Here is a 16,063-nt window from a genome sequence, read left to right as displayed (position 1 = left end):
TTTGCTATTATTACTGGGACTGTACCAGTGCTAGTGCAATGGAAGGAAACATTAAGAAATGTGCCAGCAGAGACAAGGCCTTAATCACCTGTGTGAATCCAGCCAGGCAGGGAGTAACCAACCACCGTTCCCAGCTAATAGCTAGTAGTTTCCAGGTGAAACTAACTGGGGTTCAAGTCAATTTCTACAGGATAGCAGTCTCATTACAGGAACCACCATTACACCTGCCAGTGCTGGTCCCTCTCTTTATTGGCAGTCTCAGAGAGAGACCAAGAACAAAATGGGCAATATCAACTGGACTCCCCAAAATGTCTAGCAGTGTGGGGGAAGCTGGCACTGCTGCTGTCTGTGCTATAGCCGTTCCCTAGATAAACAGGGCGTATCTATTTTGCCCATGTCCACAATCTGCCTGCCGTCATCCAGGCCTGAGTTTCCAGGAGGAGCCTTTCGCCAGCACTAAAGCCACCCTCGTTAATTGCTAAATAAAGAACCTGCAAAATGGTATTTTGACGGGCTCAGCAACTCCAACAGGGAGGGAGACCCAGGAAGGCCAGGTGGATAGATGCATGCTGGCTCTGAGGAGGGAGCATTCTCACAACCAGGCACCCGAAGTGCAAGGTGCAGCCCACCCCTAGTTAGCTGAGGAAGGCTGGCTTCTTCATGCCCCCACTCAGGAGCAGGGGGACCGGCCACACTGCCAGGAAATAAAGGGGAGAGGAATCTTATTTTCCAGGGGCACCTCCCGGTTTCCTGTGGTTCGAATCCAGGACAGGTACAGGGCGACACAGGGTCTTTGCCCCTTTCGTTGTTAGCATTGCTAGCCACTGAGGGTGACAGGTGTTATCCCCATGAGGGGGGCCGGGGGAGCCCCTGGGACAGAGGGGGGGCTGTCGGCTGGACCCCAAAACAGAGGAGCGGCGCTGGGGAAACAGGCTTTGTTCCTGGCGGGATCCGGGTCTCAAGGCATCAGCGCACGGGGCGCGGGGGGGTGGGGGAAAAGGGGAGACCCTGGCCCCCCCCATTTGGGGCCACAGATCCCAGGCCCCTCCCCCCGCGCACCGCCCCGTGCGGGCCCTTTAAGGGGCAGGGACATCCCGGGCTGGCGCGTCACTAGCAGGTAGAGCCTCCCCCGGAGCCAGCCAAGCAGCCGCAGCCCAGCCCGGCGCGGAGCGGAGCGGAGCAGAGCGGCAGCAGCGGGAGCGGGGAGCAGCCGAGCCCGGCGGGGCGGCGCAGCGCAGCGCAGCGGGGCAGGTCGGCGGGGCCCGGCCGGGCCATGGGGAAGGTGCAGCTCTTCGAGATCCGCCTGGGCGAGAGCCGCGTCATCTACGGCCCCGGCGAGCCGCTGGCCGGCACCGTCAGCCTGCGCCTGGCCGGCAGCCTGCCGTACCGCGGTGAGCCCCGCTCCTCGCCCCCATCCCATCCCCCGCACGGTCCGACTGCAGGACCATCCCGCCGCCCCTCCCCCGGGGGGGCTGCGAGCTTCCCGGCCGCCGTGCCGGCCCCCGCCCACTGCCTCCCAGGCTGTAGGGCTGCCCTCACCCCAGCACCCTCCGCCCCTCTCCCTCCCGCCCCCTTCCTCGGCTGCGAGCTTCCCGGCCGCCGTGCCTGCCTCGGTTTACCTGTAGTACTGGAGCCTCACCGGTCGCTGGCTCTTCCTTGTCCTCCTGGACCACCACGTCCCGCCCCCCCCCCGCACGCGGAGGTGAAGTGGAGCCATGTTGGGCCCTGTCTCTTCCCCCCCCCCCCCTTTTTAGCAGAAGTTGCATTACTTGTGGCTTTCCAGAGATTGATTTCCATAGAAACCTGTTTTCCGGCTGGGGGCAGGTTTCTGGACCATCCAGCCCGTCCCCTTGCTGCTAGGGCTTTGATGGTGTGGGTGTGTGTGGTATTTCATTCGCCCTCCTGTGAGCTTCAGCAGGAATGTGACTGGCATTTGACCATCCTCTTCTCCATTCTCCCTGCTCCCTGCTGCTCTCAGGGATGGGGGAGGTTTTTCTTTCTCCTGTCATGGGCAGCATGAGCAAAACTTTATCTGCACAAGGGTCTGTGCATGCTGGGAGCAGAATAGTGTTGGTGACGAACTGTGTTTATGCACAGTGGGTGCTAGCAACCGTCTAGTAACAGTCTCCCTGTCCAGTGTAACTATGGATTTCTCATCTACCTCCTTTTGGTGTGAGATCCATCTTGTCAAGTTGAGTACGTGCATGGTCTGCCCTCGGCACTGCTTTGGGGAGCTGTTGCTTAAACACTTCTTAACAATGGCCGTGCTCAAATTCAATTGCTGCTGGCATGTCTCTGACCACAGCCTTGATTTTATGTGGCAGGCACTCGGATGCTGTGGTGATGGGTAGCAATGTAAAACCCTAAAACCGATAGGGAGCATGGACATAAAGCTCAGTTGTGATCTTACTGGAGATAGGTCTTGTCTTAGCATGAGCCTTTAGGGTCTGGTTCTGAACTCCCGCATAAAGATTGGGGAATTGCCAGGGTTTAGAACATAGGAATTGTCAGACTGGAACAGCTCCAGGATCAATGTACTCCCGTACCTGTCTCCAGTGGTGGCCAGCACCTGATGCAGTAAAGTAATGTGTGCTAATCTGTCCCCCTCGCAACAGGTCTCTTCCTAATAGTTTAAGATCTGAAGTGTGAGATTTAATAATCTGGGTTCTGGCCGGTTTTTCTAGTTTGTCCCAACTTGTGTGGGTAGGACTGAAGTAAGCTAAAAGTCCATAGTCACCATGCCTAAGTCGTCTTTTGCTGGGTTGGAGCATATCTTATGTGCTTGGTCCTAATGTGGTATGACTGTGTTTATGCAGGCTGAGCTAAACCACCGTGGAAGATACTTGAACTGCACCCCAGTGTAATTGTTACACTACAGTGATAGCTGCGTTTGTGTTTGTGGAGGGAGGGCCATATAGATCCTTGTACTAAAATCTGAATTCGCCACACCTTGTGTTAACTGTAACTGACTTTGATTTATTTGTGTTAAGGCTCTGTTTCCAATATGGAAGGTGCTCATGGAGAACTGTTTGAAGAGTGTCTTATGTTTTTTCTTTTTAAGAATTATTCACTGTAAAGTCCCAGGTAGGGGAAGTGGGGAAAGTGATCATGTTCTTGCTCTCTCTCCTTGTCTCCTCCCTTCCACCCCCCCAATAACTCCAAACCGCTTGGTTTAAAAAAAAAAAACAAAAAACCTGCCAACAATTTGCTGACACAGGGCTGAGTCCAAAGCTTACTCAAACATGAGGTTCAAGAGAGATGACAAATTGAGTGAGTGGCTTGGAGGCACTGTTCAGTCCATGTGATTCCCAAGTTGTGATTTGGCTGAGGTACCTGTAGAAGCGGCTTCTCGGCGAAAGGCTCGTGTTCGGGAGTGCAGTTGAAAGTGGGATTTTTACATCCTCCCTTGGGTGTGGTTGGACTGTAACTAATGAAAATGACAAAGCCGGCCTGCTACCGTCTGGAGACGGCTGACATGGTGACTTTGGAGCAGGAGAACTGAGGCTTTCCCAGACAGTGGAGATGGGAGTAGCGAGTCTGAGGAGCTAGGGTGTATCATGTCTATGCCAGGCACTATGGCGTTAATCAAGGAAGCTCCCATGAGCTCAGTGACACCTCCTCATTAGCAAATCTGGCTATTGCAAAACTTTCTAGCAGAGCGGGAGAAACCTGAATCGTTTCAGTTTGCTGGAATTCTGCCTGTTAACCCCAACTTAAACTGGAATCTTTCTCTGAAAACTTTTGAACTCTAAAGTGCTGTCTATGGTGGGAGGGAACTATCTCTTTTAAAAGGAATTAAACCCCTTCCCGTCATTGCTACTGCTGCTTCAGCTCTACCAGTGTTCACAGTGTTGGGGATCCTAGCAAAACCGTGCTGCTGGCTACTTCTCGGGTGAAATCCTGTCCCCTCTAAAGTCAATAGAAATTACTATTTATTTCGGTAGGATCAGGATTTTTGCCTCTGACGGCTAGAACCGTGTCAGTTAGACCTGCAGACACCCATGGAATTGACCTGATATGGACAGTGATGGAAAGTTATCTTAGGGAATTTCCTTAGTGTAAACAGGACTTCAGGGTATATGCAGCGAAGAATGGTCAATAGGATGCGGGGGGTGGGGGGGCTGGGCTAAGTGCTCTGGGTTCTGTCTTACCTCTGCCACAGGCTTCCTGTGTGACTTTTAGGGCAAGCCACTTAGGATCTTCCCTGTCTTCATTATTGCTTGCAAAGTGTTTTGATAGCCTCAGTGCTACAGAAATGCAAATAATTATTTCTCTTCTCTCTTCCTCCCTTGTCTGCTGCTCTCCTGGCCTCTGTCTCTGGGACTGTTTCCAAGTATTTAGATTGTAAGCCCTTCTGGGCAGGGACCTTGTTCTGTTGACCTTGTCTGGGAAAACACAGTTGCTATGGAAGCAGGTGTGCCTGTCTTGATTTAAAACACCGCTCCCATGATTGGACTTGGTTTTACTGGCTTCTAAAAGCTATTGTGCAGAAATAGTTAGCACACCAATTCCTATCCCAGCAAAATACAGGCTCAGTGGTGGTGATGGTGGTGTTTTACATCCCTTCTCCTTAGGAAATGCTACTTCCTTAACACTACTTTCAGCATGAGACTTCTAATGCAGTAGTCACTGACTGCTTTTTTCCCTCTCTCTCTCCTGTTTCCCCACCTATGGACGGATTTATTTATTTTTTCCTGAGAACCTGCTTCCATGAACAGAGCCGAGCTGTGGTGTCAGTTCTGTGGGACTAGTCCAGCAAGCCCTGTTGCATTATCGGCCAGCTGTGAGATAACTGGGGCTACGCCAGGCTACTGAACTAGTCTGTTTGCACCAGCGGCAGCCAGAGGCAATTAGACTTCCTGGAGAATGTTCTGAGTGTCCCCCACCCCTCCGCCCCCCGTTTTGTCTTCAGTCAGGGTTCTCTTTAACCCCACAGACGGCTTGAGATCTGTTACATGAGCCCTTTGTGCTTCTGTTTTGGAAACGTGTCCGTCCCCCACCCCCCAGTGACCTCTGTGAACTTGAGTCTAGGGCATTGTGGTGTTTTGCATAAGCTTTAGCTACAGAGCTGGGAAGGCGTTTTTCACCAGCCCCTGCCCTTTCAGTGCCCGCGCAGCGTGTTTGGTCAGAAGCTGGTGCGCCATGGCTGCGAGGGGAGTTGAGCAGGACGTCCGTGGGAAGTGCTAGCTGTTGAAGGCTGCCAATCGTATGCTGGGCTGGCCTCAGGCATAAGCATCTGCCCCAGGCAGAGGGATCAGGGTGACTCAGCAGCTCTTGAAGCAGCCTTATTTCTCTCTTTTCCCCCCCCCCCCCCCCGATCCCCCCTACCCCCCTGACTTTGGCACCGCAGAGGAGGTGGTCTGTGGCCCAGTTTCCCTGTGACCGCTTGAGTGAGTCCCTGCCAAGCTGCACGTCTGGCTCTGCCCTCCAGGGCAGGAGTACAGCCGGCAGTCTGCATATTTTTAGACTGCAGGATTTGGTGTGATATCGCCCTCCTGGCTGGAGTCTGCATCTCTCCAAATGTGAAGCGTGCATGAAGGGCCAGTGGCAGCTGTCAGCCAAAGGCAGGCTGTCTGATTCATTCCTGTGCCGCCTCCCCTAGTGACTTGGCTAGCATCTGCTTTATTGTGCTAGTGAGCTACTAGTGTCTCTCCAACTCTAAGCAGCTGGGTTGGGGAGTGTTGTCATGTCCTCCTCCCCGCCCTGAGCTTTTCTTCTGTTTGCTCTGTGGCTAAAGGCGTTGAGGTTGCTGTATGCCCATTGAGAGGTCCCCTTTCTACAGTGGGCATGCAACTGGTTGCCGCCAGGGGAGGTCCAGTTACTTGTGGTGTTTGTAGTGTCTCCGGGAGCACTAATCGAAGGCCTAGATCCCACCGTCTTTGCCCCAAAAATATAAAACGACCTGAGGCTACTTCATGTTGTGGCTTTTATTGCTGGGTGCTCAGATGCTGTATCTGATGCCGCAGTGGGCCAACGCAGGAGTACCTTGGTGGATCTGCCTTGCCCGGCACGTTGGAAACCTCAAACATGTCCTTTGAAAGAAGGCTTTGGAGACCGGCACGCTCCAGTGCTGGTGCACCTTGAAGATTAAAGTACATGTGTCTCTTATCTGCGCACCTTTTGTTGCCCACCCCACTCGGTGGAAATGAGATTTTGTTTTTAGACAGATGTCTCCCTTAAGGAAGACCCTGCAAGGAAGTCATAAATACTAACTCTGGCCTTTTAAAAACAGCCATCTTGGCAACTGGAGATTGACTCAAATCAAAAGACTCTGCTTTCAGCACATGGGAAGATGGTTTCAAAGTTGAAAGGAAAATACTACAAAGGTGGGTTAGATTTGTGGTTCAACCACTCACGTCAGCTGTCGAGGCGGTGGTGTGGTTGTGTGTGGTGTTTAACCTTTCAACAACTTGGAAACATTCTGGCTTCCAGTGGCAAAACGGATTCTTTCAGTCCTGCTTTCTGTAGTCAAACTGACCACCTCCTGGAAAATATTAGAATAACAGCCCTGCCTTCTACGCCACCACCTGTGAAAGACACACGAATGAAGAAACTAAACGTGTATTTCTAAAAGCAACTCTGAAAATTCCTCTGTATTCCACACGCTTATTTAGCTGTCCAGATTATTGTAGAAATGACTTTCCTTCAAAGTGAAATTTAGAGCTTAAAATTTCAAATACACCAGATCTAAAATGTGTGTGTACCTCTTTAAAAACATGCTGTCTCTTTATCCAGGGAGTAAAATACCGTTAATGATCAGGCTATCCCCATTTTACAGATGGCAAAACCGAGGCACAGAGATCAAGGTCACAAAGGAAGTTGGTATCGAAACTGTGTCCTCTACCTCCAATGCTATAACCTCAAAACCATCTTTCTTCCCCTGGTTTGTCTAGATTAGGAAAAGAGGGTGGGGTTAGTTAACATGTAACCTGCACCCAAACTAGGGAAGAAACTGTGGCTAAGGCCAAGATCCCCATGGGCTAAGAGCTGAAGGTCGACTGTGACCAGCTAAGTGGAAGTGAAAGATATTAACCTGAATCCGCACTAGAGAGGAGGTCCTGATAAAATGATGAAAAGATTGTGTCTGAAGGAGCGCAGTGCCTAAGATAGGGCCCCACTCGTGCAAATGGTCAGTAACTCCAGTAAGAGTGGATCTGGAATATGTTCACATGACTCCATAGCTCCTGGGTTACCCCAAATAGCACTTCTATAAAATCGTTCTGGATGTGACAGTCAAACAGTGGGTCCTTTTGCAAAATGCAGGGCAGGACAGAGCAAACATGCTTGCTGTCTAGAAGTTTGCAAGTGTAGTGTTTAGGGGAAGGACCCAAGAGACTGTGCCCTTCCCTATCCCTAGACACCTCCCCCCATGCATTCAAAGCCAGCTGACTATTCAAACTACCTGCCATTTCTTTGCTGACCTAACTTCCTCCTGGCAACCCCTGCACATTCCTGTACATCACAACGTAATTCCAGATCCTTCCATCAGGCTGGCAGAGACGTAGTAAACAGTTTAAAAATCCATTTCAGCTCCCTGTGGAGTGAGGGGCAGGCTAGCTGTGCGGCTGAGTCCGTCTTCTGAGACGTGGAGCAAAAGGAGATTTCACTGTCCAATCGGAAACTCCACGTAACTAACTCTTCTCTCAATTGCATCGTGTGTCTGGGTCTGTAGCACACTCCGTGCTCCCTCCCTGCCCCCAGCCTCACCTGTGGGCAAAGCTTTGCTGTTAAATTCCTCTTTGCTGATGGAAACATGAGAACAGGAGCCATCTGTGGTGGTTGGTGCATTGCTGGGCACCTGGAATGTAGAGCTGGGTGGCTGAGAGCTTATGGCTAGCATCTGGTATGTTGCCAAATGTGGCAAATCCAGCACTGGGGCATGATCGCTCCAGGGGTAAACAGTAGAAGACGCAATTAAGAGTGGGTTAGTACTGTAGCAGCTTATTGTCTTTGCAGAGTGAAAGTCTGTGGCCAGGCAGGGGAGAGGATTTAGTGGCCCCTTGGTTTGAAGGAATAGCTTTTCTTACTGTTGGCTACCATTTGAAAATGAACATCCTTTTACGGAAAGGGAGACCAAGTTCAGATCAGGATTCTGAAGACCACCCCACTCTATCTCAGGAGTGCTCAGCTCTGGGATTCTGTCTTAGTTCATGTTTACTTTTCTGTGGGGGTGGGGAGATTTGGGGGTGGGTGGAAGGGAAGAATCCAAATGTTCGTTGGTGTATTGTAGCGTAACTTCTCTGGCAGAGGGACACCTAAAGTGTTCTGCAGGACGTTGGGAGATCCTACCCTTTCTTGATAGGAAGTGATGCTGGCTCTCCGGTTCCATGAGAAGTGGAGCACTTTGGGTAGCGGAGTTGAAGTCAAGGTGCGGAGAAAGGAGCGCAGAGGATGTCCTAGATGTGGAAGAGGGCTATAGTAGTTGAGGAGGAGCAGAATGGATCTGATCAGTGACAGAAGAAAGGAGGAGGCTAATGGTGAAGAAATGGGGAAACCAGAAAAGTGATTCCAGTGATTAGCTGGAAAGAAAAGTGACAACGGGACTCTTGCTGCTAGATCTCCATATTTAAAGGGGTTTTTTTTAAACTTGAAGGGCCAGATATTCAGAAGTTGCTGTGCACTCACTGAGAATGGGGGAGAATCAGTCCCCCACTCCACTGTTCTTAGGTCTTAATCTTTTTTATTTAATGCATATCTATATCTGTCAAGCCGTTGCATGACTTCTTCCCCCAGGATCGTCGTTAAAGATAATCATCTCTTCGTGTGGCTTGTCTAACTTCTTTTGTGTGGAAGTGAAAAGTGCTTAGAAGAAATGGACAAAGGATTTAATTGCCTCCAGTCAGCACATTTGTATGTGTGACACATGTATAGTTGTGCATTTATACATGCTCTTCTCTTATTTTCTATTTGTTTCTGGGACCTGAAGCCAGAGATGAACTGGTTTCTGACCATAAAGATGCTCTTCCCAGGCAGACCAATCCGATGGCCACTTTGATGGCCAATTAAAAATAGATGACACTCAAGTGTCTGTGATTTGATTTTGCTGGGTGACTTTAAAGCTTGCAGTGTAAAGGCTTGCCAGAATTGACCAGTTTCCCTCTAATTGTGTAAGGGATATTTGTAACCAGTTCATGGATTGATACCATCTTGCCTAGGACCAAATACTGCCCTTAGATATCGGCACGCAACCACTTCTGGAGCCAGTTGTACATGCTTATGAGAGTTTACTTATGGGACTTGATTAAAGCCCTATAATACAAAGTCCATGGAGGTGCCCATCCTTCAGAAAGCTGGATGGCTGCAGAGACTCGATACTATATTGTAAATATCCCACTGCTGTAAGGGATGCATCTGGTGCTGAGAATGGCAGGGGAGGGGGAGAAGGAACTAGCTGTGGATTGACTTTCAGCTCAGAATAAAACCCTGGCCATGACAAACCCTTGGCTTATCTGATATCCCGTAACAAGTGTTTTGTTATGTCCACAGTGATTTGTACACTTAAGAGCTGTGTACGTGAACAAATGCACACGTTGTCTCGAACTTTGACTATCACCTTGTCAAAATGGGTGCAGGTTATATATATCCTTGTTCTCAACCTTCTCTGCCTCAGTGACTCAAGTCCTGAGACTGTACCCGGTTTACTAATCCTTCAGTTGACAGACAGGTGTTCTTCCCCCCCCCCCCCCCCCCAAAAAAAAAAAAAACCTAAGCTGAAATGACTCAGCTGGCATCACCTTCTGGAGAGAAGCTCAAATGGACGTGTATGGCCATACCTGGGTATAAGCTAATGTTCTGGTGACAGGGCATATTGGAAATTTCCTGTAGCTCTTCCCAAAGGACTGGAGTTCAGCTTTCGGAATCCAAATATTCCCTTTTATCCTGTTGTTGGTTCAGAAACTCAAACTTTAGAGTAAAGGTAGGTAGGTCTCTTCCTAAGCTTGGGTTCTCTATAGAGAGAGCATCCCTGCTTGCACTGTGAGAATCCTCTCTAGTGGCTTCTGCTCTTGGGATCTGATCCTGTGCCCCTTGTGTCTGCTGTGATTTTTGGCTCCTAATGTCAATAGCATTGGGATTGGGAGGGGTGAGGGGCTTATTGATAACTGAAAAATGTTTGCAAGCTTCATTCAGGGGTGAGGGTGAGAGACATTGAGCCAGTGAGGGTTAAACAATCAACAGGCTGAGTGACCCAAAATCAACCTTTTAAGGACACATTAGAGAAGTACTGAAGTGGTAAACAGGGCCATTTCTTGTAGATGGTTATTAACCTGGCTTTAAGTAGACTAAATTCTTTGAAATGTAAACCTCCACTGTTAGAGTATTAAGAATAAGTACTAATTGTATTTGTCTGTTTACCCATAACTTTTTAGTAGATTGTGTGACCTGATTAGCTGGTAGATGCTAAACTGCTGTTCCTGTCTGTTACTATATTCTATTGATTCAGAGATTAAAAAGGAATATTAATTTTTTAGATTAAACTTGTGGTATAATGTTTGTAGTAAACTGGCTATGAACTGCTTGAATAGTTATGCTAATGGATGCAGCTGGTTACCAATATGTGCCTAGGAAACAACAGATTTACATCAAAGTAGCAGTGTATATTACCTATCTTTCATCCAAGGAATGCCTGCTATCATAAACTGCTAGAGAACTATTTAAATAAACAAACTAGGCCCTATTCCTTTATCTCAGATCAGCTTAAACTTTGTCAGGGGAAGCTCAAGCCTTAAGGACTGAAGTCTCTGGTTTAGCTTGGATTCTCCCTCCAAATTCTCATGGCACTCTTCTTTTTACTAAATCTTAGATTAGTTAATAACTGGCTGTAAGCACATTTTTCGGTAAGATTTGAAATATTCATTGAGCTGGTGGGTAATGTGTCCGATCTCCAGGGACTGGTAGAATTTTATGTATGGTGAATAAAATTTTAGTAATCCTCACCAAATAGACTTGGTTGTATGGGTGGGAGCCAAAGGTTGGATTGCTTAAAGGGAACTGTATTTTAGCTTCTTGGTAACCAGTAAGGTATTGGGTTTTTTTTTTTTTTTTTTTCTTATACTGGCTTGGTGAATCTAATTACAAGAATAAACCACCAGTTTTGGGGATCGTCTGCCCTATTCTCTGCAGTTGGCCCTGCTTGAGCATTCTCAGTGTGGCCCCTCCAGAGACCACCATCACAGGGTATCTGAAGAGAACAATGTGGCTGCTTTATAGTTTTGCAAACCTAGATCAAAATGTATAACGTGGAATGGCTGATTTCTCCACTTGATCAAATTACCCAATCAAATGGGAGGAGGGAAGGGGCATAAGTGGCTGCTATTCTTTAAATAAAACTTCATTAAATGTTTTATACGCTGCTGTAAATTGAGGCACTACAGGAAAGACCATTTCTTAAACACCTCTTGGTTATGATGAGGTATTTGAGCTCTGGGCCTCCACCTGTGAAGAGCTACTATGCTAAATCATTTGCAGGTGTCTGTGGAGAAAGTCCAGCTGCTTCTCTTAAATACAGATCTGGGTAGAGGGAAGGACATAGCTAAAGAGAAAACCCGTAATCGAAATGGCTGAGGCGTGCTGGCTAGTGAGAATTTGCTTAGTCTTAAATGCTATCTCCATCCCATGCATGTGGACTGTGGCTCTTCTCATGTATTTTTCAAGTGAGCTTGGTGCTAAATTGACCACCTTGGGGACTGAGGTTTTTCCTCGGGGTTGATTGCACAGGTTCAGCATGGGTATTGTCCATGTAAGCTTCCCTCGCTCTTCATCTGGAGGGGTTGCCTCCTAGGGATAAGAGAAGCTCGTTGTCCATGAGCCACTCACTGGCATCTTTCCTAAGGCTGCTAGCGGAGGAGGGGGCTGCTTATATGATGTAACTGCCTCTCTGCTAGGAATAGCTCCTGAAGAAAACACATGGATCTGAACTGCCCTCTAGGGCAGGGTCCACACTACAGGCTTCTGTCGGTACAGCGTTGTGGGTCAGAAGTGTGAGGAGGTGTGATTCCCTGACCCACCCACTTGTCCCTAGTGTAGAAGCTGCTAGACTAGCTAAGCTGCGCTATTACCGGCACAGTTTTTGTTTTTGTTGGTGGGTGCGTGGCTAGAACATACACTCCGGTAAACATGCAGCTTTGCTGGTATGGCTGCAGCCAACCAAGGAAGGCTTGTCTGGTATAGTGTGCCCGTAAAGTGCTCCTAGCCGAGATCAGGCCTGAGCGGCGGTGTAGGTCCCAAAGCAAAACGACAAGAGTTCTGTGGCACCTGAGCCTAAGAAATTGATTTGGGCATAAGCTTTCGTGGGCAGAACCCCACTTCATCAGAGGCCACTTCCTCCATGTAGGCCCTATGTCTCTAGGGAATGGACTAGGCCATAGTTCATTTCATGCGGGTACCCAAACCTCTTAATCAGGGGTGTTTCATGTACTGTCATCTCTGCTCTGATGCTTCTCTGTTAACTGGTGTTCCAGGTCTGTGTAAGCTGCTGAGCACAGTAGGTACTGTTTGGTATATTGGAAAAGGAAGCCATACCAAAATGAACACACATGCAGGTTGGGGGGGGGTGTGTGCAGTTCCCTGGACTGTAGTAGCTGCTATTTAAATAAAAAAGACAAAAAAAAAAAAAAAAAAAGTGAAAGCGACTCTCCTATGCCTTGCAACTTTTGTGTGCTCACTTGCACGAGTGCCAGGCCTCAGGGATCAGGGCCAACATGAACCATTATTGACTCGGGTATAAACTAACCCATTCAGTGTGGATTTCCTGTCCTCACTGAGGCTGGAAAGGCGGCAGGCTTGTTCAGTGAATAAAGCCCTTTGAGGTGATGGGTGAAATGCTGACTTGGTCCCTCAATCTAATCTATTGTGCACCGCAGTTTGTCAATGCCATGTGGGTAGCACTCCCGTAAACTGCTACGCACGAAGGCGGGTGTTGAGGGGACTTTTGTTTTTCTTCCCACGTCCCTCCTGAACTGGCTTATCTTGCAGTTGGTATTGGCCAGATTCAAAGGACTCTGTGTGTTCCCCGGATGTCTGAGCGCTAGGTCTCTCCGACTGGCTAGTGCTGATCTTTCCCAGTCAGTGAATTGCTGGCTTATTCTGGCAGCCAGACAAGGGATGGGATGTCGGACTTTGTGCTTACAGGGAAAGAACAATAAGTGGATAACGTGTTTGAGGCGGTAGCTTATTAGGCTGCCGCCTCAGTGTGCATTAAAGCACATGTAGGGAATGTTTTTTGCAAGGGCCTAAAGAGTCATTCATTGAAACTTTAATTGAGAATAAGAGCGTGTCCAAATGAGATGCTTGCTCCAGAATAATTTGAGCTATTAATTTAAACCAATATAATTAAACCAGCGCAGAATGAAGCGTGGACTCCTTTATTTCAGGTTCAGCAACCTATTTTGGTGTAGCTGAAGTCAGTTTAGGATCAGGTTTTAGCTAAATCAGAATGAGCCATTTGTAAATCAAAATGAGAGGAAGCCTGGCTCAGTTCACTGCCCAGCTCTGCTACTAACTCCCTATGTCACCTTGGGTAAGTCACTTAAGGGATGTCTGTACTATGGCTTAAAAAAAAAAAAGGGGGGTGACTTGTGGCAGAGTCTCAGAGCTTGGCCCAACTGAGGTGGGCTCATACTATGGGGTTACAAAATAGCCGTGTGGGCACACCCAGCCTGCTTGCTGAGTTTCAGAGCCTGGCCTCCAGCCCCAGTGGGAACGTCTACACAGCTGCCTCTACCTTTGTAGCAGGCACCTGATCCGTTGCCCTGGGTTCTGAGCCGACTGCAAAACATCTGCAGCTGTAATACATTTTATCCTTAGTTTCACTATGCTTCAATTCCCCTCTGAAACCTGGAAGTAACAGCACTGCCCGGGCTCACGGGAGGGTGGGGCTGTTTGTGAGGCTCTCTGGTATATGGCCTTTATCACGGCAGTAAGTATAAAGTGGCTTAACTATAGGCGTTTAAACGGCAGCTCAACTTGTCCTGTGTATACAAGCCCGAAGAGCCATGGTGGGCGTGGGTACTAGTCCTCCACAAACAGTTTTCCCTGGTCCACGCTCTCTACTACAGGACGCATTGTTGTCCTGTTGAGAGCTGGGTTAATACACAGGGCTCTCGTGCACAACCCAAGGAGAGCAAATATGTTCATGTTAAACACTTCTGGAAATTCAGGAGCTGGGGTCCGGTGTTCGCTCTGGCAAGCAGGAGAGGCCTGAAGCCGTAGGGTGAGATGCTCTGCGTCCCGGTTCTAAGCCGGGGTTGCAGGCTGCAAAGAGGAACAAGTCCAAATAAAATGACATGGCAGCGTCCTGTCAAACTAGTCTTCATTGCTGGCTTTCATTTGCGGCCTCTTGGAATCTCTCTTTGAGCCCCTGTACCAGTCGGATCTATAATGGAACCTGCTTCTTGCCAGCCGAACTCCTGGCAACATAACGAAGGTGGGAGGATGGGGTGGGATCTGTGACTGTCAAGAGGCGTTTTAATGCAAACACCAAATCTCTTGTAGAAAGAGTTTTGAGCCACGGAATTTGAATCTGAGCTTTCCCAAAGTTCAGGGGCATCTGGATGTACAGTCTTGGTTCAGGCCTGGCTCTTGTGTCCGTTCCTATGAAACGATCTTCCTTGTTGATACAGTCCTGTCAACTTCCATATCTGTTGTTTAGACTTCTGTTCCGGGGATGAGATTCTCACTCCTACCCCTACACACAAGGGGGAGAAGAATCCCCCATCCTGCCCCCGGGGAAAGGCTGGCACTGCATTGGGCTACCATAAGCGGCCCTACAGATTCCCTGCCTCTTCTCCTCCCTCCCCCCCCCCCGCATTTTCCTTTGCAAACTCCGATCTAGGAATATTATCCATCCAAGACTTCAGTTTGAGGTAACTTTGTGGGGGAGGAGAATGAAGGAAACCTCTGTGCAGCAGGTTGATCCTAAAAGCCCACAATCCTACGTGAGGATCTGGAGTGTTAGAATAAATCTCCAGGAGTCCAGATTATTAGGCAAAAGGGTAGGTCAAAGGTGCAGCTGATCACAGGGCTCTGTAATTTAGTTGCATGGACATGCCCACGGTGCATCAGTGCCAGCTGAATGGAGACAACATACCTCAATAATCTCTTGCCAGGAGCCTACCCTTCTTTTGGGCAAAGCAACGTCCCCCCACTCCAAGTCTTCAAGGAAGCAGGATTTGGAGCTAAACCACAGTCTGAGTTAAGGAAATCCATGTACCTCTGGGGAAGTCTGGGGGTGGCAGTGGGAAATCTTTGAATTCAGTCTTGCGAAGAGAGATGCTGCTGTGTCAGCGGAGTGACAGAAGGGGGTTAAAAATGAGATAAAGTAAAGCTGCTGGATGTCAGTTTCTAGACTCAAGTCCCAGAATGTAAGGTGCTTCCTGCCTGTTGCTAAGAAACTACAGCTGCTGGGAACAGTTTAAAAAAAAAAAAATCATGAGCACGAATTGGTTGTACTTCTCTCATTGCTTCTTCCTTCCCCTCCCCCTCCAAGCCACCAAAGAATCCAAGTGGGACACGTTGGTTCACTTTCCACTCTCCACCTTGCAGCATGCGTAAAGAAACAGGTTTGGCAAACATTCTCAAATCGGGTTGGATTTTGTTCCAGGTGACTCTGTTTTTCTTCCTCCCGGGGCAGCTCGTGTGCTGATAACCCGCATGGTGCTATAAATAAATCTGTTGTGTAAGTAGGGAAAAGCACCTGAGGTTTAAACATGTGGACCCGTTAACTTTTTTCTTTCCTTCCCCCGGGATGCACGCAGAAGAGATCCCTGATGTGGAGGGGAGAGAACAGGCCCTCTTGTCACATTCAATTTGCCTGTGACTGAAGAAAACACTTGCAGACTGGAGAAGATCGACCCATGTATAGCGTGAGGGAGATTCGGACAAGTGAACTCTACTTTCTTTACAATGGGGAAGTGCTACCTGTTCAGCACTTGTGGGAAAAGCTTTATTTGCTTTAATCAAAACTTCTCCTTTGCATGGAGACCCGTACCCAGAAAAACGGATACAATAAATTCATGCGTCCGACGAAGTGGGTTTCTGCCCACGAACGCTTATGCCCAAATAAATT

At 48.6% G+C, this 16,063-nt stretch overlaps 1 protein-coding gene across 1 annotated transcript in view; it reads left to right on the top strand.

Moving 5' to 3' along the window:
* Positions 1 to 775: 775 nt before the first annotated feature.
* Positions 776 to 16,063, top strand: part of ARRDC1 (arrestin domain containing 1) — a 56,258-nt gene continuing 40,970 nt past the window's right edge. Inside the window, exon 1 of the mRNA XM_067542178.1 lies at positions 776 to 1,391. Within this exon, the coding sequence (XP_067398279.1) occupies positions 1,274 to 1,391 (118 nt within the window). The 5' untranslated portion in view covers positions 776 to 1,273. The remainder of the gene's footprint in view (positions 1,392 to 16,063) is intronic.

The sequence above is a fragment of the Emydura macquarii genome, unplaced genomic scaffold (assembly GCF_026122565.2).
Source record: "Emydura macquarii macquarii isolate MOO-44397 ecotype Brisbane River unplaced genomic scaffold, CSIRO-AGI_Emac_v2 contig_691, whole genome shotgun sequence".
NCBI lineage: Eukaryota > Metazoa > Chordata > Testudines > Chelidae > Emydura > Emydura macquarii.
Note: the sequence above shows the minus strand (reverse complement) of the source record. Positions and strands in the feature narration are given on the sequence as shown.